At 40.3% G+C, this 27,889-nt stretch overlaps 2 protein-coding genes across 33 annotated transcripts in view; one reads left to right on the top strand and one right to left on the bottom strand.

Moving 5' to 3' along the window:
- LYRM4 (LYR motif containing 4) overlaps positions 1–8,666 on the bottom strand; it is a 168,800-nt gene extending 160,134 nt beyond the window's left edge. For 7 of the 10 annotated variants that reach the window (XR_006217512.1, XR_006217515.1, XR_006217514.1 and 4 more), the window contains exon 1: positions 8,109–8,664. Coding sequence is in view for 3 of the 10 variants with exons in the window: in XM_042985815.1 (XP_042841749.1) it covers positions 8,109–8,194 (86 nt within the window). In the remaining 7 variants the exon portion in view is untranslated. Of the gene's footprint in view, positions 1–8,108 lie in introns of all 10 variants that reach the window. The other 3 variants (XM_042985815.1, XM_042985817.1, XM_007073138.3) reach the window with 3 other exon arrangements.
- A 283-nt stretch (positions 8,667–8,949) lies between these two features.
- FARS2 (phenylalanyl-tRNA synthetase 2, mitochondrial) overlaps positions 8,950–27,889 on the top strand; it is a 532,053-nt gene continuing 513,113 nt past the window's right edge. For 8 of the 23 annotated variants that reach the window (XR_006217508.1, XM_042985792.1, XM_042985801.1 and 5 more), the window contains exon 1: positions 8,955–9,101. The gene's annotated coding sequence lies outside the window, so the exon portion shown is untranslated. Of the gene's footprint in view, positions 9,128–27,889 lie in introns of all 23 variants that reach the window. The other 15 variants (XR_006217509.1, XR_006217511.1, XR_006217510.1 and 12 more) reach the window with 10 other exon arrangements.

Genomic DNA, 27,889 nt, shown 5'->3' with positions numbered 1-27,889 from the left:
ACTTTCATAGCCTGTAATATAATTCACAGAGAGGTATGATTTGTTCAACATTTCTGAGCAAAACTCTCATCTGGCTGTTTATTACAGAATTCTGTGGTTATACATGCATTTCAAGACACAAGAGGCAAAACTTTTTACGGAGGGATGGGGGGAATCCTAACAATCTTGCTAAAAATAGCAAAAAGCAAAATGCAACACTTAATGCTCGCCAACCTGAGGGCTGTCCCAGGTGGCATGAATGCATGGCTCTAAACTGAGTGAGGGAAGAAGAGGTGCAAAAGAACAAGAGTTCCTGGGTAATTTCCCACACATCAGAAACTTCTGGTTAAAGGCAGGTTTTACTTTGAGAGCAAAGTAAAGAATGTTTCAGTGGGGAGGCTAAAATTATCTTTATAAAAATGAAAAACATATTTAAGGATTTAAAGTTTCTACATGAGAACAGATGTACGAAGCTACAGCTGAAGTCAACGGTAGGGCCAGAGAACTGACACAATCACTATAGCGTTATTTTCACAGTATCTGTATGATATAGGAGTCTGGCAAAACATCCATCTGTGTGACAAGTGTCTCATTCAAAGCCACTACGTTTAGCAAATCTCCTGTGTTTGGTCACTGTTTCAATTTGCATTTGTTTCTTCTGTTGAGTTTCTTGAGCTGTCCTATGTGTACATTTCTTAGGCCCAACCATACTATGATCTTATAACTGCAGGGCCACCCTGTGTTTCTATTCTATCTAGCCCGAGGCTCTAGTGCAATAACATATATACTATGAAAGGCCAGGAACTGTTAGAAACAAACTGATTTGTCCAAAGACTATTTGGCAGTAAGGTCTTTAGTAGAGCTGTCCTATCTTAGAAAGGTGTGTTAGAAAGAAAGGTGTTTTAGAAAGGTGCTTAGTGTTAACACTATTCACGTCAGTTAGTATTATTCACCTTACATTCTTGATCAATCAGTAGCACATGGGGCAGAAAAGGTTGTTAATGTGAAAAGATCTGCAACAATGAGTATAGAAACCTGTGAAGTAAACCCTCTACTTGGTTCCTGCTGTGTCCAGAAGCTCCAGGTTCCATGTCCTCAGTTTCTAGTTCAAAGAGAACAGATTACTATATAGGAATCATTATTTAGTCCATTTGTTAAGACTGCAATCAGGGACTTCAATAATGTTGCCTTCAATTGTGTAGCAGGTAGTACTGGAGACCTGACATTTATCAACAGTTAGCAGTTTATCAGTCACGAAACTAAAGAGTCTATTTAGCTACTTCAGCTGTAAAAGAAACCATGAAAATAAATACCTTTGGATTGATGTTTCTAAAACCTCTGAAGGTCAAGTCAAGGATGCATGGGGTTGTAGGAATTTTCCACGGAAAAGCGTGGAGTCAATAGAAATAGCAGTGCACTGGGGGCTGGGAAGCTTTTTAGCTCCTATTCTGTCAGTTACCAGCTGTGAGACCTTAGTCAAGCCGTTTATCCTTTCTGTCTTTACTTTTCTTTTAGACCCATTTTATCACTTGCTGGCTATTTTACTGAGCACTTAAAGTCATCTATGATGGAACTCCAGTCCAATGCTTCAGCCAGTTACCTACCTCTGGTTCTGATGTGCCCTTGTGTTTTACTTCCCCAGTACCTCATCGTCTGTGCCTGGTGTGCTCCTCCACCCATGTCTACATGCCCCCAGCTATGGAAGACACCAAGTGTTGGCTGGCCCAGCAGTCATTCCCAACTCTTTTCTCTTGCTGCCTTCCACTGCAGAGCCTGAAATAGCTACATCCCCATTTTCCAGCCTCATGCTCAGCAAGCGATAAAACTGTAACAGAGTCCTGGTCAGTGCTGTAACCAGAAGTTCACTAGAAAGGTTGCAGGCAAGTTTACCCTTTCCTTGTGAAAAGAAAACTTACTCTTTCCTGTTTGGGATATCCTTCTTTCTTTTTCTTGCCTTGCATAAAGATATGATATTTGGAACCTTGACAGCCATTTACAACCATCAGGCATATGCATGAGAGGAAAATGAACACTTAGACATCTTATCATCTAGCGGCTAAATCAGTTCAAAGAGGTACATACCTCCAGATCTTCTCTATGTGAGAATAAACCCTTTACTTGAGTACTGTGTAAAGGTTTTCTATTACTTATAGTCAAAAGCATTCTTAATGATATCTATTTTTAAGGTGGTGTTTATGAGGTCAGGCTTTCCTCCTTTGTACTTTACTGATAAACTCCTGATGATACTATGAAAATTAGTGGAGGGAAATCTTATTTAAAATGCAGGTGAGAAGTCCCGTAGGGGGACTGCTCACCCAAGAACTTTTGGTCTAGTTCACTTTGCTACTCCAGCAGAAGGAAGGAAGGTTTTCTCCTTGCCCAGCAACAGCCCTGCCAAGGAGAAACTGCCACGACTCAGCCAATAAGAAGCCATCGCCACCCTCCAACAGTCTTTTGTTCCAAGCAGCCCCTACCAACCTCTTCCTTTTTCTCTGTAATGTTCCTCTCCTGAGTTCTCCAGACTGGCTGGCCTATAGTTTGCCACAGCTTGCAAGTCCTGAATCACAATTCCTCCGCTATTCCCAAAGGAACTCATTATGCTGGTAAAATAAAGGGCTCTTTTGTTTTTTAAGGTCAACAGTACTTACCATTTTCGTACCATTAATGGGAGGCTAATTTTGATTTGCAGCTCCTACCACAGTGCTTAGTGTTACAGGAACTATATAATACTCAAAAATTTACCAAAAAAGAAGTTCTGACACTCAGTTTGGTAAGCACATGGGCATTATTTTTGCTTTGTCTCACATTTTAAAATATTTTTTTAATATTTAAAAAATTTTTGAGAGAGAGAGAGAGAGAGAGAGAGAGAGAGAGAGAGAGAAAAGCGTGAGTGGGGGAGGGGCAAAGAGAGGGAGATAGAGGATCCAAAGCAGGCTCCACTCTGTGAGCACAGAGCCCGGATGTGGGGCTTGAACTCACAAACTGTGAGATCATGACCTGAGCTGAAATCTAGGGTCGGACGTGTGACCAACTGAGCCACCCAGGTGCCCCACATTTTACAATATTTTTAATGTGTAATAGGAAAATGGCTGATAAAAATCACCTCTGAATACAATTTCCTCTTGCTTTTCAACAAATATTCGTAAGTATATACTAGGCAGTTATTGTGTTAAGCACTAGAAATACAGACATAAGATAGGAACGGAATACAGGCATTCAAAGAACAAATGGTTGAGACAAGTACACCTACAACTACAACAGTATTTGATATGTATCACAATAAATCTGACAACACAGTGCTTCCTCAACATCCACTTACTTTCCAGTTTATCCAGACACTGGCAATCAGGCATGGCACGAACCATGTGAACTTCCCAACCTTCCCACATGGTCACTTCTGTCACCCTAACTGATGAGAAAGTGTTCCCCCTCCAGTCCCAGGACCAACCATGCTGTCAGATACTCTGCCTCTCACCTTTTGTGCGGCCCCGCTCTCGAAGTTAGCCAAACTCCCATATCAGGTTAACCAGACTTCCTGTGGTGGCGGGTTGGTTTACACTCACTGTGGCTGTTTACTTCCTTCTTATTCACTTCTCAAGCCCCATAATCTGGGTTCTGCCTTAGCCACTGGCACTGCTCTGGTAAAGGTCCCTAGAGATCTCCATACTGCCCAAAACAGGGACCACATTTCCATCTTTATTTATTAGACCTTGCTAAAGCAAGTGACCCTGACCACAACCACTTTCCCCAAACATGGGACTATCTTGACTTCTGTGACACTACTCTCTCTGCTTGTTCTCTTCTCCCTTTTAGACATTAGAGTACTTATCCAAGTGTGGCTCAGGGGCCACTGGGGGTCTCTGAGACCTTTCAGCAGCTTCATCAGGAAAAGTATTTTCACAATATCAAGGAGATATTTGCTTGTTTCTTCCTCACTCTCTTATGAGTGTATGGTGAAATTTCCCAGAGGCTAAATGACATGCGATAGATAGAGCAAGAGGCCGAAGGCAGAAACAAATAGAAGAATGTACTCTTCTTTTATTAAGACGAACGTTAAAGAGATTTGCAAAACTGTTGAATAATGTCACTCTTGCCATTAATTTTTAATTTCGAAGAAAAAGTTATTTTTCATAAAAATGTTATTTATGTTTGTGTGTAAGGGGCTTATTATTTCATTTAAAGATAGGTGTTTTAAAATGTTTTAGTTTTAATTTTTAATACGATTTTGATAACTATGCTGCACACAAAAAAGCTCTTGGGGTCCTCAGTTATACATAAGAATGTAAAAGGATCCTGAGACCATTAAATTTGAGGATCATATCCTTAGACTATGTCTTCTTGGTCTCCTTAAGTGGCTCTTCTTGGTCCTTAAGTGGCTCTTCATTGTCTAATTCCTTAAATTTTGATGTTCTCTAGAGCAGCATCCTTAGCCCACTAATTTTCTCACCATATACCAAGATTTCTCAGTCTTAGCATGTTTGACATTTTGGAACAGATAATTTGTTTTTAAAGTTTATTTATTTATTTTTGAGAGAGAGAGAATCCCAAGCAGGCTCCATGCTATCAGCCCAGAGCCTGATGTGGGGCTTGATCTCACAAACCCTGAGATCGTGACCTAGCTAAGACCAACTGGACACTCAACTGACTGAGTCACCCAGGTGGCCCCAGGTAACTCTTTATTATGGGGGGCTTTCTTGTGTTTAGCAGCATCCCTGGCCTCTAGCTATTAGATGCTAGCAGCATCCTCCCACCCAAGCTGTGACAACAAAAATATATCCAGACATTGTCAAATAAAATTGCCCCTGGTTGAGAGCTACTGCCCTAAATACTCTTCCTGGAAATTTCACCTAATACCAAGATTTTAATTCCTCTTAAGATAATAATTCCACTTAGTGGGTACTTACTCTGTGCCAGGCATAATTGTAAGCACTTGACATGTATTAACTCATTTAAACCTCTATCACTGTATGAGAGATAAATCATTATCTCTGTGTTATAGATTAAGAAACTGCAAAACAGAGACGTGAAATGACTTCCCCAGGGTCACACAGCAAATAAGTGATGATAGTAACTCTGGCCCTGTTTGCTCCCCTGAGCTGTAGATGCTTGTGCATAACTGCCTTTGCTGCACATCAGATGACATTTACTCAAGATGTCCTAAGATGTATTTAGGAGTCTTCTTGTCATAAGACCAGCTATTTCTGTAAGTCAGTTAATGGCAGAACTTTACACTTAATCTTTCTGTGCCTCCTCTTAACTAGTAGCCTGGTTGTGATTCTAGACTCTGCTTGGATTCTCTTCCTTCTTCCTGAATCCAATCATTCATAGCGTTTTAACAATTTTATCCTATATTAAAATGCCTTTTTTTTCTCTATCATCCACTATTCCTGCCTTCATTAAGACCCTAATCTCTCCTCAGCACTGCTGTAATGAACTTCCATTTGGTGTCCTTGTATCTAGCTCTCAAAATTATCTTCTACACTAACTGCCAGTGATCTCCCTAAAACGTAAATCTGGCCATGTCTCTCTCTGGTTTAAAATGCTTTATTGGTTGCCCGTTAGCTAAGAATAAAGTCCATGTCCAAGGCATGGTGCCTAGGTCCTTCAGTATGTATGTGGCCCTTTCTACCCTTAGTCTCATCCTCTGTGACCTCATGAATCACACTTAACTCTTCAGAAATTAAACAGTCTTCTGCTGTTTGTTGTTATCTGAACATACTATGCTGCTTTATGCCTTTGATCCAATATATTCTTGATTCTATCCCCTGTGCATGCCCATCACAGCACTTAACACAGTTTGCAAAAATGGTTTCTATAACTGTGTCCCACAAAGGTCTGTTAAAAAAGCCACTGATGGGCCTTGCTGAGCCCAAAGCTCTCATCTTTCTATATCTAGGTTTTGGTATGGCAGAGGCAAAGTTTTTGGAAGCACTGAAGTAAAATGACACTTAGGAAAAGGACCTGTTTAGATGGAGGTGGGGTTGTGGATGAGGGAAATTAGGAAAACCTCTGTCCTGAGAAGGTCATGATTGAGCTGAATCTCAAAAGAGGATGAACTCAAGACAAGACTGTTTAAAGAATGTTTAAAGACAATAGAAAGAACTTTACAAGGGGGAAGGGGATGTCTTTGAAATTCACAAGACATAGCCTTAATATACAAGAAGAACATTATTTTGTAAAAAGTACATTTATTACCTTAGACATACTGGTAGGAATCTCAGGTTCTAGGTCCATGATTTCAAGAAAGTGTAAAATGATTACCAGATCCCTACAGTTAATACATTTACATGTATTTAATAAATTTGGTTCAAAAGCATTACTCAAAGTATAATTTGAGCAACTACTTTCTAAATGTCTATTACTTTACAGTGGCTCATACAGAAACTCATTTCCAATTTTCTGCCTATGAGCTTTGAATGATTTTCCTGCAGTTTACTCCTGTTGACTTGGCATTTATTCACTGGATAAAACTTTGCCTCAAGTGTACATTTCACCACCTGGCTTATAAATCATTTCCGAATGCATTTTTAGAAATGTAAGAGTCCTTAGAGATTACCTAGTCCAACAGGCTAATTTTACAAACAAGAAAATTGAAATACTAAGGTTGAGCGACTTGTTGAAGGTTATATATTCTCTGAGGGCTCGTACTTGACTTTTCCACAATGTGCTTTCTCATCTACCCTATCCCTGCTGCTGTCTCTTCAGTGTGTGACCTGTGTGCCTATTCCTAATTCTTGCTTATGCTCAGTAAACTTAAATGACAAAATATCTTCTTCCAGAATGTAATGTAAATAACTGGTTACCATTTATTCACTTGCATATTTTGTGGGTTTCTTCAATAGACTTGGTGAAGTCTTGGTGCTAAGTACTAGGTTAATTGTTAAAAATTCTACCAGTATTCCTGATATTTATAAACCTTACCTTCCAAAGGCAAAGTCATTAAGTAAAACCACGGTCTCTCACGAAATGTTTCTTTCAGCCATTTGACTGGGTAAATTTGGTCTCACTGGTATGGTCCAGATGTTCTCAAATTTATAGGATGAATACCTTTACCATGCAGGTATCTAAAAATTAGCCACTGCTTGAGAGGTTTAGTGTTCCATAACCTACATTGTACTGGGTCTACTTATAGGGCCTCACAGCTCATATACTCACTGGGAGGGTGGCGCCTATCTAACCAGATCTTTCCAAGGGTAGGCTCTCTCCTAGGACACTTGGCCTGGCCAATCACCCAAAGTCAGATCTCGCCTAAATATGGCTCATACTCAGACAGGATCAGGTAGTTGGTAGGAAACACCAAATCTGAAGGGACGCAGAGACAGAATCCATAACAGTACCGATGGGTCAGAAGTTATAAGGAAGCAAAAAAGGAAGCAGAGGCTGGGAGGTAGACCAAAAAAATATATGAAGAGTATAAGGAACTCAAGAGCATATATGAGGAAGGGGCAGGCACGGAGAAAGTCGTGCAACACACTGAGGGATGTAAGTTTAGACTCTCATCCTTCTGCTACTAAGATTTTTAAGGCTGTATCCCCATCTTATGAGACCAAGGGAAACGTTTCAGCTCCTGGAAGATTGTGAGACTTTCGTTCCTTTACCGCTACTTGAATTTCCTTTACAAACCCTGCCCTCGCCCGACCCCCTCCGCAAAGCCAGTGCCCTAAGTAGAAGTGATTTGATTCTGATTCTTGCAACCAAGAAAGCTAGTTAAGACACGTAGGCTATTATTAAAGAAGTGGCTAGAGCGAGTCTTCAGCTTGCGGACATGTGCTACTGACTGCTTACTTCCACTATCAACTCTTCCAATCCTGAAGCTCTACACATGCGACAAACGGGTCCTAGCTTGAACCCTTGCAGTTTCCACGTCCACAGAAACACACTAGTAACCACACTCCCAGAGAACCACAGTATTAGATTTGGGGGAAAACTTCACAAGATTTGAACCTATTCTTTAATACAATAAAGGGCAAGCCCCCTGCTCTTCCCTGAAGGTTTCGGAGAGCTACGCTGGTCGACAGGGGCAAGGTTTTCGGCGGCGGAGCCTTTGCATCCCCATTCCAAAGCCTCCGGCGTGGGACAGGAGCTCCCCGCACCCCGGACCTCCCGGCCCTCGCCGCCCACTGGGTCACCTGTAATTGTAGGCGCTGAAATGCTTGCTTTCTCTCAGCATCGCCCGGTACAGATCTAACACTTGTGCGCGGCTGGAGGCTGCCATTTTGAAAGAAAAAAAAAAAAAAAAAAAAAAAGGGTCCTTTTTGAGGAGGTCCCGAGTTTAACCTAACCCACAAAACTTCAGTCTGTGCAAAACCTCGAGTGAAATGAAATAAAAGAAAATGCAGTGGGGCTCGGTCTCGCTAGCGGGCCGCACCTCGACCTAGGAGAACACTGACCCGCACCTCGGGGCGCTGGGCGTCGCGCGCCGCTGGGGAGGCGGGCGCAGGCGGGCTTCGGGCAGCTTAAGGGGGAGGTGCCGACAGGGAGGCGTTGCCGTTCTCTGCCCGCGCCTGGGAGGAGGCGTGCAGCAGCTGAGGGGGAAGAAGGGGGACGGCCACAGGGGAAGGTCTGAGCCTGGGGAGGGACGCAGGGCGGAGGCTCTAGCATTGAGTGCGCGTTGCCCGTCAAGGAGCGCCTTCGAGAACTGCCTAGGTCGTGGCGGGTACATTTAGTCTCATATTGCAGCTCCCAGTGCTATCTCTGCAAGGCCCAAGGCCTCGTTGCCACGGTTACCAGGAGCGCGGTGGGTCGACGCCCCGCCTTCGGCCGCAGATGACCCGCCCCTTGCGCTGGGGCCGCCCTCCGCGCTGCCTGAGAGGCCGAGCGGGCTTTCCAAGTTGCCTTTACTTTACGGCTCTCTGTCTGTGGACCTCCTGTACAGGGAACTTTCTGAGCATAGGGATGGGTTGTAGGGGGGCGCTGAGGCGACAGGTGAGGGACTCCCTGGTTCTTAGGCTCTGCTCAGGACGACCGGCTAAGGGCCTTGATAGCAAGGCCCCCTTTCTTGTCAAAATGGCAGCGCCCAGCATGCTGGGGAGGTATCTCTAAGGTGGGGAGGGGGTGCGGCGGGTAAGAGACCTCCCAGGAGAGTAAGCAGCGTACAGCACTTCAGATTTTGAAACACCCAGGTTTGTGTCTCCTGGGCGAGCGGTGGGTGAGTGTTTGCCTCGCTGCAGCGTGATGTGCGACAGGGGCGGTCGGTGGTGGCGGGGAGAGTTATTGGCCGTGGAATTTCCCCCCCTTTCCGGGTGTTCTTTGAGCTTTCGAGGTTTTGCTTTTAAGAGTCCCGCGGACTTTTGTCATCTAATGTGTACGAAAGATGGGGTGGCGTGAGTGGTTAATTGGAAAAACTTAAAGGATTTAAGAACTCTCTTGGGATAACTTCAGACCCAAAACTAGAAGCTGAGCAAGTTTTCTCACGAAGTTCTTCATGGCTAAGTTTTCTCTCTTGGTCTTTCCCTGAAGACATCAGCACTTCAGAATCACTTTGTTACCCTGGTGGATAAATTTAGTTGTTCTGGTTCTTGAACGTAGGACCGGGCGTAGAGAAGCCTGAGCTAGTTCTAGTTAAAACTAGGTGTGTTTGTAAAGCACCTGTCTTATTTTGGGAGTGTTTCTGTCTATATAGACAACGTTAGAAGAGTCACAGTTTTCTTGCTCACATCACATGTAGGAGTAACTTTAGACGTAAAAAACAAGTTTCCCTAAACATCCATCTTAATTCACCCACTGAGTTGTGGTTGTATTTCATCTCTTTAAGTTTATCTGGTTTTAAAATGACACTTGCTTTATATCAAAACCTCGTATTTTCAGAAACTGTAAGAGATGGAAACACTTTTCTGATCTCGATGCACTTTAGTGTACTTGCAGCCTGGTGTCCTTGCACCCAGATATTCTTGTTAATATTACTTGTTATAATGCAATGGCATTTTAAAAAAAGGCATGGAAGAGAACATACTTCTATTAAAATCTTTTTCAGTTTCCTGTTTGATTTTTTTTTAAAGGTGTCCCACATCTGTGACTATCAAAATAAGGTTTTTTACAGAGTAGTCAAGCTTCTGTCACTCTTGCAGGTTGATCAGGTCTTTGGGCAAGTCTTGCCTCAGAATTACTGAAAGGGATTTTAATATTTTGAGTTTATCCTTGGCATTACTGAAAGGATTCAAGACCAAGGTAATTGATTATTACAGAGTAAGATCTAGAGCCATTTTCTCATAATATGGTACATGAGTGCTAATGACATAAAATGGGGCACCTGGGAAAACTACAACGTTCCTGCAAGTTAAAAATAGAGAAAGCTATCAAGGTAAAAGAAAAAAAAAAACCAGAAAAGTTATTTTGGCTTGTTTAAAAATATTGGGAATTGTAGTGTTGCCTGGCTGGTTCAATCAGTGGATCATGTGGCTCTTGATCTCGGGGTTGTGAGTTGGAGGAAGGCCAGTGTAAAGTGTAGAGATTACTTAAATGAATGAACTTTAAAAAATAGTTGGGATTGCATTATATTTTGCTTCCATCTATAAAATAAGGTTGGAATAATTATTACTGTATACAGTTGTTTATGTCTAATTATCAGGTGATTTAATCATTTATACAATTAATGTAGGTCAAGGACTTTAACTTTGTCGTAATCAAAGAAAGCTTTCCAAATAAATATTTAAAGTTTAGTTTGGGTAGCTAGTCATCTGTTAGTACAAAGAATAGTTGAGGTTAGGTCGGTGATAGCTTCCCAGTAGATTCCAAGCCAAGTCCTCACAAAAATATTTTTATTGTATTTGAAATAATTTACCAGCATCTTGGATATTGTTGTCTTGAACAACTAATAAAAAAAATTGCATTCCAAAGCTAAATCTCTATTTTTGTACATCTTTATTGCAGAGATGACTATTTTGAATAGTAGTTCTGTTTGAGGTTGAAAGGAATTAGGCCAGTACGTGAGGATTACTTACTCATATGTTCTTTAATATGCATTCTATTCTGGGCTGAGTATTCTCTTAGGTAATGACTATTAGCTAGTGGTACCCATCTACTACCACTTAAGCCTCAAAAAGTAAAAATTTACAGTTCTTTAACTACCGATGTAAAATGATGTATGGGACATCTGGGTGGCTCAGTCTGTTAAGCATCCGACTTCAGCTCAGATCACAGTCTCAGGGTTTGTGAGTTTGAGCCCTGCTTCGGACTCTGTGCGGACAGCTCTGAGCCTGGAGCCTAGTTTGGATTCTGTTTCTCTCTGCCCTCTCCTGCTTATGATATGTCTCTCTTTCTCTCTCAAAAATAAATAAACATGAAAAAAAAAAGTTTTAATGATGTATTACTTCATATTAAAATTAGGATTGCTGGATTGCTAATGAACGCTTAATCCTTTTTGAAGAGAAATTTCTCTAAACATAGTAACGTAACAGCAATTTATTGTCTTAAGCTTAAATACTAAGTTATTAATTTATTTATGAGGGGGTGAGGGGGAGAGAGAGAGGGGGACAAAGGATCTAAAGTGGGCTCTGCAGTGACAACAGAGAGCGCGATGCAGGGCTTGCACTCACAAACTGTGAGATCATGACCTGAGCCGAAGGCAGGTGCTTAACAGACTGAGCCACCCAGGTTCCCCAGGCTTAAAATGATGTGCAAAGAAAATCTTATATAAATGAGTGACTTGTGATACTATGATTTAGAAATTATTCCACTCCAAACATGGATCTAAGTCTTTATTATATGTAATTTTCACTTTTTTTTTTTTTATTGATCCTTCATTGTAATAGAATGTGAAGCTGGAAGAGACCTTGGATATCAACTCCTTTTTACAGATGAACAAACTGAAGGCCTTTTTGATTTCATTTATTCAATATTGATTGAATGCTTCTTAAGTGCCATACATTATCTAAGATGATGGAGTTACCGTGAACAGAGCCTTTTTATCCTCCCAGAACTGGACAGGGAACTAGAGAAGCAAAGTATTAATTTGTTTTGTCAGGTGCTATGTTACCAAGTGTCTGGAGAGTACAGAAGAGGGCCATTCAACTAGGATTTTGACCTAAGGGGAGGCTTTCCATCATAGAAGGTGTTTCCCCAATTAGTAACCCAGATGAAGAATGTGGTAAGACGTTGTAGTGCATATTCAAAGAATTGGAGCATGAGGGAGCATGACCCATTCAGGGAACTCTGGGAGATGGATGGGAAGGACCATCTGTGAAACCAGACGTGATTAGTCCTGTGCCTGCTTTGTTTTAATGATGTTTCTTCTGTTTTGGGGATAAGTTATTTCTTATACATTGGCTAGTTCACATAAGTAGACTTTAACATCTGTTGAAATATAGGTTAGTTTTTTAGGTGTTGTTACGTTTTTGTTTTAAATCATACTTTTGAATCCTATATTTTAGGAGTACTGAAATTCTGTTTACCTCTGTGTTTAACATATAGTTGACCAGCCTGTTAGTTCAAGCCACAGTTCCTGTGGATATTTGAGGGCTATCAATCAAATACTGATCTAGGTTTCCAAGAGTTTATAGTTTAAGTACAATTTGTATGTAATTAAAACAAAGTATAAAGTGCTTCAGGAGAAGCATGGAATCTCAGCATGAGAGGTCACTTCCATGGGTAGTGCCTGGGCCACACCTCAGACTGACAAAGTCAGCATGGCCCAGGCTCCAGGAGGATTTTGTTTTTAATTTAATTTTTTTTGTTTTTTATTCCCCAGGTGATTGGATGCAGCCTGGTAGAGAAGCGTTAATCTGTGGGAATTAGGGGGCTTTTGTAGGAGGTAGTGTTCATGTTGGGCTTGAGAGAATTTATGTTTGAGCTGGGTCTTGAAAGGAATCCCAGGGTTTGGTGTGTGGGTGCAATGGTTACTGCAGGATAAAGCTTAACTCTTGGAAAGGGTAGAAGAGAGAGAGAGTGAGTGACGTCTGGGGAAAGATGATCAAGGCCTACAGACTTGTGATGGGGGAGTTGGAGGGTACTTGAGGGGGAGTGCAGGAGATGCAGCTGGGAAGCCTGGCACAGCAGCTTTCCTGGATGGTGGACACCTGCTCCGTACTTGTATGATCTCAGTTGATTGGAGACCTGATGGGAAAGAAAGCTGTTAACTTCATTTAAGGACAGGGAAGCTGAGAGGTTGGGTTATTGAGTCGGAATGTTCCACAGCTAGGAAGCAGTGAGGGTAGGCATTGGCCAAGGACCTGATCTGTCTAGCCATGATGCTACACTGCTTCACAGACAGTCTTCAGTGGAAGCTTCAGGAGTTTGAAGTGTATTAATTTTTCTTGGATAACATGGGTAAATTTCAACCATGTCTGAACTTTAATTTAGTTGGATTCCACTTATTTATAAAGCTAACTGGTTAGCTCCTAACAAATATTCAGAAAATCTCAAATATTGATTTTTTTATACTAGCTTTTTATTTAACCTTGTAAGAGAAAAAAATTTTTTTTTCCTATTAACGTGTCTTAGAAAAGACCTCAATCGAATGCCCTTTTTAGGTTGTCTGTTCATGTGTGCAACAGACATTACTTCTTGGGGGATTTCTGAGACTCTCCTTTCTGGAGAGTGTTACCTAAGAAAATCTGTTCTCTAAGAAAGTTAGAAAGCAGCTAGATAGTCTAGCTTCATTGATTGGAGGCTAAAGGTTCCCTTACTTTTGGACAACAACAAAACTGACAATTGATTTTGTATAAAGTAGATCAAATGTTACTTCTAGAGCATTTTTTTTTAAAACAAATTCTTTGCCTTCTGAAGGAAAGAAACCATCTTTTCCTACTACAAACTCTTACCAACATGGCAATTCTTTTACAATGTGGTTTATGGTAATGTTTGTTTGTTTAAGGGAGAGAGCACATGGAGTTGAGGAGAGGGACAGAGGTGGAGGAGGGAGGGAGAGAGAGAGGGAGAGAGGGAGAGAGGGAGAGGGAGAGAGAGAGAGAGAGAGAGAGAGAGAGAGAGAATCCCAAGCAGGGTCCATGCTCAGCACCAAGCCCAAAGTGGAGCTCAATTCCATGACCTGGGATTATGACCTGAGCTGAAATCAAGACTTGGACGTTGAATCGACTGAGCTACCCAGGCTCCCTTGCCTTTTTTTTTTTTTTTTTTTTTTTTTTAATAGTAATACTCTGCTATAGATCACCTGCATTCTTTTTCATGCTAGTTATGAGGGGTGAATTAGAGCAATTATATTTTCTTATTGTTTGTATATTTCAGAATGAATTGTTCATCAACTAGCTCTATGTGATGATAATGCTAGCTCTTATTTATTTAAAGTTTATATTCTTTTCCAAAAGCTTTGCCAGGCAGTTTGCAAATATCTCGTTTCAGTAATTCTTATAAAGACAGGAGCACCTGGGTGGCCCAGCAAGTTAAGTGTCTGACTTTGGTTTAGGTCATGATCTTGCAGTCTGTGGGTTTGAACCCTGTGTCAGGCTCTGTGCTGACAGCTCGGAACCTGGAACCTACTTTGGATTCTGTGTCCTCTCTCTCTCTGCCCCTCCCTGACTTGTGCTTTGTTCCTCTCTCTCAAAAATAATCATAAAAAATTTTTAAAAAATTCTTATAAAGACAGATTTGAAGCCCTGATTGACTTTTTTGAGTGGGGAGTAATAACCACCATCTGTTTGTTCAGATCAGTGGTTGTGTACAGAAAACACTTAGGATTTGCAGCACTTAGGATTGACTCTGTTTAGGAAAAAAAAACACACAGCAGCCTGTGTTTGGCTAGTCACTGACGAAATACTAGGTCAATGTCTCATACAGAAACGGAGTTCTGTGATATATTACTGATATCTTGGAAGGGCGGTATATCTTTGTAAAGAAAAATCCTGCAGTTCTTCCCTACTGTGTGTTTCTTTCCTGTGCGTCTCCTTAGCTGTTCAAACAGAACACTTCATTTCTGGTCACCTGATGTGTGGGGATTTTTTTTTACCGACACCAAAGCAGTTCTCTGCGACACCAGCTGGGTATCCGACAGTTCAACTCAATCCTGACACTGCCTGAAGATAGCATCAGATTCCACAGGGTAAAGCTCATTCCCCTAAGACTGCCCTCCCTACCCTCCTATTTCAGATGCCAATTGCAAGTAGTGGATCCCCAGGTTGCCCATGCCATCTGTCGGATTTGGCTGCAAATTGGAGGTTCCCGTGACTCTCTGCTCAGGTTTGAGTAATTTACTAGAGAGGCTCACAAACCTCAAGGAAACATTTACACTCACCAGTTTATTAAAGGCTGTGATGAAGAGCACAGATGAACAGCCAGATGAAGAGATACATTGGGTGAGGTCTGGGAGGGCCCTGAGTGCAGGAGCTTCTGTCCCTGTGGAGTTGGGGTGAACTGCCCCGCCTGTGTGGATGTGTTCACCCACCTGGAATCTTTGCAAACCCCATACTATTGGGATTTTATGGAAGCTTCCTCATGTAGCCATGATCAATTAGCATTTTCAACCCCTCTGTTCACTAGAGAAGTGGGATGGGGGGGGATGGGGCTGATAATCCCGAGCATCTAATCCTGGCTTGGTCTTTCTGGTGACCAGTCCCTTCAGGAGCCTTACAGGAGCCCACCCAAGGTCACTTCTTTAGAAATAACAATGCTCTTAGTGCTCTTATCACTTAGGAATTTTCAAGGGTTTTGTGATCCCTGTGTTGATGGGGTCAAAGACCAAATATTAGAACAAGAGATGCTTCTAGGATTCTTATTGGTTAGAAAATTATAAGGGTTCTAGGAGCCAGGAACTGGGGGCAGAGATCAATATACAGATTTTCTATTTCATAATCTTTTTTTTTTTAATGTAATTTATTCTCAAATTGGCTAACATACAGTGTATATAGTGTGTTCTTGGTTTTGAGAATAGATTCCTGTGACTCGTGGCTTACATATAACACCCAGTTACCCTCCTCAGTGCTCATACCCACTTTCCCCTCTCCCCCACCTCCCATCAACCCTCAGTTCTCTATATTTAAGAGTCTCTTTAAAAAAATTTTTTTTAATGTTTTATTTTATTTTTGAGAGACAGAGACAGCATGAGTGGGAGAGGAACAGAGAGAGAGGGAGACACAGAATCTGAAGCAGGCTCCAGGCTCTCAGCTGTCAGCACAGAGCCCAACACGGGGCTTGAACCCACAAACTGTGAGATCATGACCTGAGCCGAAGTCGGATACCTAACAGACTGAGCCACCCAGGCGCCCTTGTATTTAAGAGTCTCTTACGGTTTGCCTCCCTCCCTCTCTGTTTGTAACTATTTTTTCCCCTTCCCTCCCCCCATGGTCTTTTGTTAAGTTTCTCAAGATCCACAGATGAGTGAAAACATACGATATCTGTCTATCTCTGACTGACTTATTTCACTTAGCATAATACCTTCCAGTTCCATCCACATTGCTGCAAATAGCATGATTTCATTCTTTCTCATTGCCAAGTAGTATTTCATTGTATATATAAACCACATCTTCTTTATCCATTCATCACTTGATGGACATTTAGCTCTTTGCATAATTTGGCTATTGTTGAAAGTGCTGCTATAAACATTGGGATATATGTGCCTCTATGAATCAGAACTCCTGTATCCTTTGGATAAATTTCTAGTAGTGCTATTGCTGGGTCGTAGGGTAGTTCTATTTTTAATTTTTTTGAGGAACCTCCACACTGTTTCCCGGAGTGGCTGTACCAGTTTGCATTCCCACCAACAATGCAAGAGGGTTCCTATTTCTCCACATTGGTGTTTACTGAGTTGTTCATTTTAGCCACTCTGACTGGTGTGAGATTGTGTCTCAGTGTGGTTTTGATTTGTATTTCCCTGATGATGAGTGACATTGAGCATCTTTTCATGTGTCTGTTGGCCATCTGGATGACTTCTTTGGAAAAGTGTGTATTCATGTCTTCTGCCCATTTCTTCACTGGATTATTTGTTTTTCGGGTATTGGGTTTGGTAAGTTCTTTGTAGATTTTGGATACTAACCCTTTATCTGATATGTCATTTGCAAATATCTTTTCCCATTCCTTCAGTTGCCTTTTAGTTTTGTTGATTGTTTCCTTTGCAGTGCAGAATTTATCTTGATGAGGTCCTAGTAGTTCATTTTTGCTTTTGTTTCCCTTGCCTTTGGAGATGTGTTGAGCAAGAAATTGCTGCGGCTGAGGTCAAAGAGGTTGTTGCCTGTTTTCTCCTCTAGGGTTTTGATGGTTTCCTGTCTCACATTTAGGTCTTTTACCCATTTTGAGTTTATTTTTGTGTATGGTGTAAGAAAGTGGTCTCGTTTCATTCTTCTGCATGTTGCTGTCCAGTTCTCCCAGCACCATTTGCTAAAGAGACTGTCTTTTTTCCATTGGATATTCTTTCCTGCTTTGTCAAAGATTAGTTGCCTGTACATTTGTGGGTCCAATTCTGGGTTTTTATTCCATTGGTCTGTGTGTCTTTTTAGTGCCAATACTATACTGTCTTGATGATTACAGCTTTGTAGTAGAGGCTAAAGTCTGGGATTGTGATGCCTCCTGCTTTGGTTTTCTTTTTCAATATAACTGGCTATTCAGGGTCTTTTGTGATTCCATACAAATTTTAGGATTGTTTGTTTTAGCTTTGAGAAGAATGCCTGTGCACTTTTGATTGGGATTGCATTGAATGTGTAGATTGCTTTGGGTAGTATTAACATTTTAACAATATTTGTTATTCTCATCCATAAGCATGGGATGTTTTTCCATTTCTTTGTGTCTTCCTCAATTTCCTTCATAAGTTTCCTATAGTTTTCAGCATACAGACATTTTACATCTTTGGTTAGGTTTATTCTTAGGTATTTTATGGTTCTTGGTGCAGTTGTAAATGGGATAGATTTCTTGATTTCACTTTCTGTTGCTTCATTATTGGTGTATAGAAATGCAACTGATTTCTGTACATTGATTATGTATCCTGTGACTTTGCTAGATTCTTGTATCAGTTCTAGCAGTCTTTTGGTGGAGTCTGTCAGGTTTTCTATGTAGAGTATCATATTGTCTGTGAAAAGTGTAAGTTTGACTTCTTTGACAATTTTGATGCCTTTTATTTCATTTTGTTGTCTGATTGCTGATGCTAGGACTTCCAACACTATGTTGAGCAACAGTGGTGAGAGTGGACATCCCTGTTGTATTCTTGGTCTCAGGGGGAAAGTTCTCAGTTTTTCCCCATTGAGGATGATAATAGTTGTGGGCTTTTCATATATGGCTTTTATGATGTTTAGGTATGTTCCTTCTATCCTGATGTTCTTGAGCGTTTTTATTAAGAAAGGATTCTGTATTTTGTCAAATGCTTTTTCTGCATTTATTGACAGGATCAAATGGTTCTTATCCTTTCTTTTATTAATGTGGCGTATCACATTGCTTGATTTGCGAGTATCGAACCAGCCCTGCAGCCCAGGAATGAATCCCACTTGATCTTGGTGAATAATTCTTTTTATATGCTGTTGAATTTGATTTGCTAGTATCTTGTTGAGAATTTTTTGCATTCGTGTTCATCAGGGATATTGGCCTGTAATTCTTTTCTGTGGGGTCTCTATCTGGTTTGGGAATTAAGGTTATGCTGGCTTCATAGAATGAGTCCAGAAACTTTCCTTCCATTTCTATATTTTGGAACAGCTTGAGAAGGATAGGTATTAACTCTGCTGTAAATGTTTGGTAGAATTCCCCTGGGAATCAGTCTGGCCCAGGACTCTTATTTGTTGAGAGATTTTTGATAACTGATTCAGTTTCTTCACTAGTTATGGGTCTGTTCAAATTTTCTATTTCTTTCTCTTTGCATTTTGGTAGTGTGTGGGTGTCTAGGAATTTGTCTGTTTCTTCCAGGTTGTCCAGTTTGTTGTAATATAATTTTTCATAGTATTCTCCAATAATTTATTTCTGAGGGGTTGGTCGTGATAAGTCCAATTTAATTCATGATTTTATCTGTTTGGGTCCTCTTTTTTCTTTTTGAGAAGTCTTGGGTAGGGATTTATCAGTTTTGTTTATTTTTTCAAAAACCAACTCTTAGTTTCATTGATCTGTTCTACTGGTTTTTTTTGGATTCTATATGTTTGTTTCTGCTCTAATCTTTATTATTTTTCTTCTTGTGCTGGCCTTGAAGTTTCTTTGCTGTTCTGCTTCTAGTTCCTTTAGATGTTCTGTTAGGTTTTGTATTTTGGATTTTTCTTGTTTCTTGAGATAGGCCTGGATTTCTTCTTAGGACTGCCCTTTCTGCATCCGAAAGTGTTTGGACTGTCATGTTTTCATTTTTTGTTGTTGTTGTTTCTTTAAATATTTTTTAATTTCTTCTTTAATTGCCTGGTTTACCCATTCATTATTTAGTTGGATGTTCTTTAACTCCATGCATTTTGAGGTTTTTCCAAACTTTTCCTGTGGTTGATTTCAAGTTTCATAGCATTGTGATCTGAAAATGTGCATGGTATGGTCTTAATTCTTTTACATTTATTGAGGGCTGTTTTGTGACCCAGTGTGTGATCTATCTTGGAGAATGTTCCATGTGCACTCGAGAAGAATGTGTACTCTGCTACTTTTGGATGGAAAGATCTGAATTTATCTGTCAAGGCCATCTGGTCCAGTGTATCATTCAGGGCCATTGTTTATTGATTTTCTGCCTAGATGATCTGTCCATTGTTGTAGGTGGAATAATCAAGTCTCCTGCAATTAGCATATTTTTATCAATAAGATTGCTTATGTTTGTGATTCACTGTTTTATATATTTGGGGCTCCCATATTCGGCACATAAACATTTATAATTATTAGCTCTTCTTGATGGATAGACTCTGTAATTATGATATAATTCCCTTCTCTTGTTACAGGCTTTAGTTTAAAATGTAGTTTGTCTGATATAAGTATGGCTACTCCAGCTTTCTTTTTTTTTTTTTTTTTAAAGTTTATTTATTTTTGAGACAGAGAGAGACAGAGCATGAACAGGGGAGGGGCAGAGAGAGAGGGAGACACAGAATCGGAAACAGGCTCCAGGCTCTGAGCTGTCAGCACAGAGCCCGACGCGGGGCTCGAACTCACGGACCGTGAGATCATGACCTGAGCCGAAGTCGGATGCTTAACCGACCAAGCCACCCAGGTGCCCCCAGCTTTCTTTTGACTTACAGTAGCATGATAGATGGTTCTTCATCCCCTCACTTTCAATCTGAAGGTGTCCTCTGGTCTAAAATGGGTCTCTTGTAGACAGCAAATAGATGGATCATCCATTCTGATACCCTGTGTCTTTTGACTGGATCATTTAGTCCATTTACATTCAGTGTTATTATTGAAAGATATGGATTTAGTGTCATTGTGTTATCTGTAGTTTTCATGCTTGTAGTGATGTCTCTGGTCCTTTGTGGTCTTTGCAACATCCCACTCACAGAGTCCCCGATAGGATTTCTTGTAGGGCTGGTTTAGTGGTGATGAACTCCTTCAGTTTTTGTTTGGGAAAACCTTTATCTTTCCTTCTATTCTGAATGACAAGCTTGCTAGATAAAGAATTTTTGGCTGCATATTTTTCCTATTCAGCACATCGAAATTTTCCTGCCACTCCTTTCTGGCCTGCCAAATTTCAGTAAATAGGTCTCTTACTACCCTTATGTATCTACCCTTGTAGGTTAAGGCCCGTTTATCCCTAGCTGCTTTCCGAATTCTCTCTTTATCTTTGTATTTTGCTAGTTTCAGTATGATTTGTTGTGCAGAAGTTCGATTCCTGTTACGTCTGAAGGGAGTTCTCTGTGCCTCCTGGATTTCAATGTCTGCTTCCTTCCCCACATTAGGGAAGTTCTCAGCTATGATTTGTTCAAGTACACTTTCAGCCCCTTTCTCTCTCTTTTCTTCTTCTGGAACTCCTATGATACAGATATTATTATGTTTCATTGAATCACTTAGTTCTCTGATTCTCCCCTCGTGGTCTAGAATTTATTTCTCTTTTTCTCAGCTTTATCTTTTTCCACAATTTTATCTTCTATTTCACTTATTCTCCCCTCTGCCTCTTTAATCTTCTCTGTCACAGCCTCTAGTTTATTTTACACCTCATTTACAACATTTTTTAATTCTTCAGGACTATTTTTTAGTTTCTTGATCTTTTCAGCAATAGATTCTTCTGTCTTGTATGCTTTTTTTCAAACCCAGCTATTAATCTTATGACTATTCTAAATTCTTGTTCAGTTATATTGTTTATATCTATTTTGATCAATTCTTTAGCTGTCATTTCTTCCTAGAATTTCTTTTGAGAAGAATTCTTCAATTTCATCATTTTGGCTAGTTTTCTGTCCTATATGTGTTTTAAAAGCTTGTCATGTGCCCTGCACTTGCGAGCACTACTATATTAAAGAGGGGTCATACACTGATCAGGGCCTGACCCTTCAGGAGATGTTTTTGGAGTGTTACTTGCTCTCTGTTATTGTGACTTTGGTTGCTTTATCTCCCCACTTGTAGTGATGTTTTGGACCCTTCACCAGGTATGCTTTGAGTTGTTCACTGAAGTAGCCCTAAAAAAAAAAAAACAACCCCTGTACCCCCAAAAAACCCCCCGAACAAAGAACACAAAAAACAAAAGAACACACACACACACACACACACACACACATGCACACACACACACAAAACAACAAATAACAAAAAACAGCAACAACAAAACCCAATGGGGCGGGGAGGTGTTGGTGGAAGAGGCCTTATGCCATACAGAGAAATGACAAGGGCGGGGAAAAAGAAAAGAAAATTGACCAGGCAGGGAAACTATACTGCTTAATCCAGATAGAGAGAGAGGGGAAAATAAAGAAGGAGATATAGAACAGGTATAAAGAGAATAGATTAAATATGTCTGCTTAAACAAACCAAGAACCAGAATAACTAGACTAGAGAAGGGAAGAAATAAGGAAAAAAGGAAGAAAAAAAAAAACATGTAATAAGAATTGTCCCAGAATTACGTCTGTAAATACAAAACTATGGGTGCTTTCGAACTGGTGGCAGTACTGGTCTGGAGGAAGGACTGTCTGGTTCCTCAGTGTCAATACCGCTCCAGTAGATACGCAGTTACCAGGTGCCAGAAGGGCATGGTTTGGTGTAGGCGGTTCGCCTCCACTGTCTGGGCCCATGTCTGTTCCCTGAAGCTACACCTTGATGGTGACGGGGAGAAAAATGTCAACACCCCAGTCTCTCCTCCCTGTATCGGGTGTCCCAAACCACTCTGTTCAGGCTGACCTCATAGTGCCGCAGTCTCGAATGAGGCGGTTTGTCCCACTCTGCTGACTCCCACACCTCCCTGGCACTTGGCTGGGATTTAAACCCCGATGTCTTAATGGGCCTGCTCTATGTGCCCTGGTTCTGGGGAAGTGCCTCTCCACCACATCGATAAATGGCCTCTGGCTGGTGGGTGCAGGAAGGGACCTTTGTCCTTTGAATGGCTATATACCATCTTCCCACCGCACTCCAGGGAAGGGATTGCTTTCTCCCACTGTGGACTGTGCCTCTGAAGTAGTTACTGAGCTCGGGGCTGGCTCCCCTCCTCCCCAGGTGTGCAAACTGGGTAGCTGGCCCCAGTCTAGAGAAATATCTTAGAATCTTGGATACTTGTCTTAGTCTGTTTGGGCTACTATAACAAAATACCATAAACTGGGGAGCTTATAAACAACAGAAATTTATTCCTAACAGGTCTGGAGGTAAGGAAGTTTAAGATCAAGGCACTGGCAGAATAAATGTCTGGTGAGAGCTTCCTGGTTCATAGATGGCTTCTGTTTTGCTGTGTTCTTGCATGGATGGGGCAAGGGATGTCTCTGGGGCCTCTGTTACAAGGGCATTGATCCCATTCCTTAGGAATCTTCATGACCCAATCACCCGCAAAGACCCTATCTCCTTATACCATCACCTGGGTTTTTAACTTAAGATTTTAATACGAATTTTGGGATGTATACATAAATCGACTGTAATACTATCCTGGAGAATGTTATTATCAGTGGAAGCTAAATAGAGAATTCATGACTTTTTGCTATTGTAGTGAATACTTTTTTATGATTTAATATTTCATAGCTTTTTAATTTAAAAATTTATTTGCTGAATACAATTAAAGCAATTCACCTTGGCAAACCTGTGTCCTGTATATTGTGTAATGGTGAGTTTGAGTTAACTAATAATATTTAAGAGTAATAAAAGCCTGGCTGTGTGAAATGGATTGCAGTAATATTGGCAGACAGTGATACAGAGTTAGCTTTAGTTAATAAGAATTCATTTATTGGTAGAATTATCTTTATAATACATATATTCTGGAATGCAGGGGAAAGTGAAAATGGCTAAGTCATGAAATACAGGAAAGCTTATCAGGCATACTTTCCTCTCTCCTTCTTGACATTTTAAGGTATGGACAGTGTTATCTAGTTCAAGTCTTTGAGCAGTTTGAAGTAAGTGCATGTGCCTGAGCATTTATGTTAAGCTCTGTTAGAAATCTCATTCATGCCTTGGCTTTCAGGTGCAGTGAGAGCACCTCCAGCCTCCTGAGACCTGGCTGTGATGATAGTTACGGTGCTGCTTTTATTTGTAGACACCTGGTCTTCCAAGAATTGCCTATACCCCCTACTTTTTAAAGCCTCTGGGTAAACCATCCTGGATTAATACATTTCATCACAATAAGGTCAGTTTCACCACAGTGTCCAAGCTGAGTTGGAATGTCCCTCTGTTAAAGATTTTGTAGAGGAGATTCCATGGGTGCCAAGTTACACTGTTTTCTGAAAATCCTTTTCTATGGTCTTGAAAGCTATTTTAACATAAAATGTTCAGTATAGATTAATATGACAGTGATTTATGCTGATCTTCCTTCGCCTCCCTCCCCAAACTCCCTGCATCATTTTTAGAATAAAGTCTAAAAAAGTGTGTAAACTCTCTAACACAGCCAATATGACCCTGAAGGTCTTTGCAAATGCTGATCCAACAGCCTGGAATGGTTTTTCCGCCTTTCCTAATTTGTCCAGTATTAGTGTAAGGGATACTTAACTCAAAGACACCTTCTCAGAGTTTAAGCAGAGCTTCCTCTTTTAAGCCCTCTTAATGTTGTGAGTGTATTTTTTGCTGAGAGTGACTGCAGTTGCAAGTAACAAAACGCAGGTCAAATAAATTTGAACCAACATAATGGCCTTACTGTGTCATGTATCTTGAAAGTTCAGAAGTCAGATAAGCTTTAGGAGTGGTTTATTTGAGTGATGTTGTTAAAGACCTGGCTTTGTCCTGTTTCCACTCTGTCCTGTACAATGGCAGCTTTATCCTCAGGCTGGCATCCTCTCTTAGTTGTGGAAGGCCAGCAACAATTCTGGGGTACTTGTTTCCAGAACATCAGAAGAGTGAATTTGCGGACCAGGAGCACCCAATAATCCTATCTGTTCAACTCTTGCGTGAGTTGTGTGCTCATCTGTCTTTGAACCAATCACTGTAGTTAGGGCATAGGATTACAATTAGTTTAGGTTTGAGTCACCTGCCTATATCCTAGAGGCAAGAATGGGTCCAGCTGTCCCCAAGATATATAGGCTCTGAAAGCTGGGAATGGGTAGGTAAGCATGTCGGGTACATACAATGACATTGAAGTAGTTACCAAGAGAACAGGGACTGATTTTTTTTGTAAAAGGCAACAAAAGTCATTACAGCAGTCTTGCTTGAGTTCTACATCTCTTTGTGTGATTATTTGATTAATCTTTTTCTCTGTTATCAGGCTGTGTATTCCATGAGGACAGAGACTATGTCTATTTTTTATTACAGTTGTTTGCTTAACGCTTTGCATATACTAGATGATTAACAAAATGCTTAAATATGATTAGAGTGAATGATCATTACTTTGCATACCGTATGTATTCAGTGAATATTGGCTACTTGTTCTTTCGTTTTGTGTTTTGCTAGACTCTCTCTGAACCTGTTCTTTTCAACTGCATTTTTTCTCCCTCTTAGAAATGCTATTCTACAGGTTCTGCAAGTTTAAGATTAGGGATATGAATTTTAAAAGATTCATGGTCCTGTCAGTTAAATCGCTTAGAACAGTGATTTCCAGTCCATGTGCTAGTCAACTGTGGAACCACAGAAAGAAAAGGCTTAGGAATCCCTACGCTTCTTTTTATTTTTTTAATTAAAAAAAATTTTTTTTTTTAATTTTAGAGAGAGAGAGAGGGAGAGAGCACATGAGTGGAGGAGAGGGGCAGAGGGAGAAAGAATCCCTAACAGGTTCCATGCTCAGTGCAGTTCATGACTGGGATCATGACCCGAGCCGAAATTAAGAGTTGGACATTCAACTGACTGAGTCACCTAGAGGTGCCCCGTGAATCCCTTTATTTCTAACATGCTTGTCCACTCATTTTTCAAACATATGCACATAGTATAGTGACTGGAAAAATATGCAGTGATAAAAAGCTACTGTGATTATCAATGGTTTTAAATAATTTTGAATTATACAATGGGCATTAAAATGTTGCTAAGAGAGTAGATCTTGAAAGTTCTCATCAAAAGAAAAAAAAATTTGAGATTATGGTGGTGGATTTTAACTAACTATACTTACTGTGGTCATCGGTTTGCAATATCGAATCATTATGTTGTATACCTGGAATTAATATAACGATATATGTCACTTATATCTCAATGAAAAAATAAAAGTACTTCTGTCCCAGGCTGTTGTTATAATGAAAGAAATTAATACATACAAAGCACTTAAAATAGTGCTGGATTTGTAGAAAGTACTGTAGGAAGGTTAGCTATTATTATTACTGATTTTTGGGTTGAGAGCCTGGTTTGATTATGTACTCTGAAGTATAGATTTTCCTTAGGAACTATAACCATCCTTTATCATTGGATAGCCATTCATTCATTAAACATCAATCTTTATATATATATATTTCAGCCAATATATAAAATCATATTTATAAAATCATCCAATATAGAAAGCCAATATATAAAATCATATTTACAAAATCATCCAATCTCCACGAGATGAAACATATATATATATATATATATATATATACACATACATACATATATACACATATATGTATGTATGTGTGTATATGTATGTATATATATGTGTGTATGTGTATATATATATATATATATATATATATATATATAAATACATATATATATATGTTTGATCTTGTGGAGATTGGATGATTTTTCCAAGTTAAAATTTATTTTAAGGCTGAAATAGGTTGGGAGCCCCTGGTTAGGCTGTAATAATGCCAGGATGTTTCTACTGTGCTAACCATTATGTTTCCATCTCTTCCATGGCTGCAGAGCACATTCTGAAGCCCTGCACGTGACAGAAACATGTCCTCTTATCGCTCAGTGGACATTCGCTGTCCTAACTCAGGTCATCCTTGGCTTCCACCCCTCTTTGTAAATAAAAGCAATCACTCAGTTCTACCTATTTTACCTCTAATTGGCTTCTAAGTTAGATTGTACTTCGCTTAGGATTCAATAAATATTTGCCAATTGAGGTCAGTAATTCAGTGGAGTTTTCTACTAGTGCTGTAGTTTCATGGTGTACCAATTAATGTCCTTGGTTTTCTTCTTTCCCCTCAAAGTTTTTTTTTTTTTTTTTCCTTGCTGTAGGATTCTTGTATTTGAAGTTAAATAATATGAATTTTAAACTGTGGATGGCTCTATTCTGATAGCTCGAGTTTCCACCCTCACACTGCTGGTTCCTGGTTCACAGCTCATCAGCTCCCATGGGGACGGAAGGGACTAATTACTCTTTGAGTGCTTATTGTTGGGCTGGCTGTTTTATGGGTTACCTTATCTAATACTCATCACAATGCGTAGAACAAGGAAACATAAATAGTAAGTGGCCAGCTGGGATTCGTAGTTAAACACATTTTATTGACTGAACTGCCTCCATATTCTCCATTTTAAGCATTTCTCTAACTCTGCTGTTCCCACCTTTCAGCTACCCTTTGCTACCATGGAAGCACAGTTCTTTCTCCCTAATTGGTCTTTGAATCTACTGGGCTTTGCACTTTTTTACTGTTCCAGATCTATCTCATATACCTACTTTTCTCCTTACCTAGTCTAGATTTTTGTTGACTGCTTTTTAATATCATCTAATTGGTCTGCTTCAGACTAGTATGAATTTCCCTACTCTGCTTTGTTGATGTGCTTTCGTTAGTGGATTTGACTTACTGCCTGTGGTTTAGGGATACTTCATATGTAACAATATCTTGTACTAGCATGACCTATGGGATGTAAGTCAAACACATTTTTTCCAACTAATACTTCTTTAACATTGTGTTCAGTGAGCTAATCTTCCCCTGCCTCTGGATGAAAACTTACTTCTTCCCTTATCCATTCCTTCTGCAAAGGACACTGTGATGGGAAAAGACGGTGCTGTGTATATATGGCTTTTTATTTTTATTTTCTAAAAGTTTATTTAAATTCAAGTTAGTTAACCTACAGTGTGATAACTGTTTCAGGGGTAGAACTCAATGCTTCATCACTTACATATAATACCCAGTGCTCATCCCAACAAGCCACCTCCTTAATGCCCATCACCCATTTAGCCTATCCCCCCTCCCTCACTTCCCCTCAAGCAACCCTCAATTTGTTCTCTGTATTTAAGAGTCTTTTATGGTTTGTGTCCCTCTCTGTTTTTATCTTATTTTTCCTTCCCTTCCCCTATGTTCATCTCTTTTGTTTCTTAAATTCCACGTATGAAAATAAGTAAAAACATTAAATAAAATTTGCCATCAAGATCACTGGTGTGCTGGTCGATGTTTAATAAACAGTATTTATGGAGGCGCCTGGGTGACTCAGTTGGTTAAGTATCTGACTCTTGATTTTGACTCAGGTCGCGATCTCATAGTTTGTGAGAATGAACCCTGCGTCGGCTCTGCATAGGCAGTGCAGAGCCTGCTGGAGATTCTCTCTTTCCCTCTCTCTCTGCCCTTCCCCTGCTCATGCATGCACACACATGCTCTCTCTCTCAAAACACATAAATAAACTAAAAACAAAATGT

The sequence above is a fragment of the Panthera tigris genome, chromosome B2 (genome assembly GCF_018350195.1).
Source record: "Panthera tigris isolate Pti1 chromosome B2, P.tigris_Pti1_mat1.1, whole genome shotgun sequence".
NCBI classification, from domain to species: Eukaryota; Metazoa; Chordata; class Mammalia; order Carnivora; family Felidae; genus Panthera; species Panthera tigris.
Note: the sequence above shows the minus strand (reverse complement) of the source record. Positions and strands in the feature narration are given on the sequence as shown.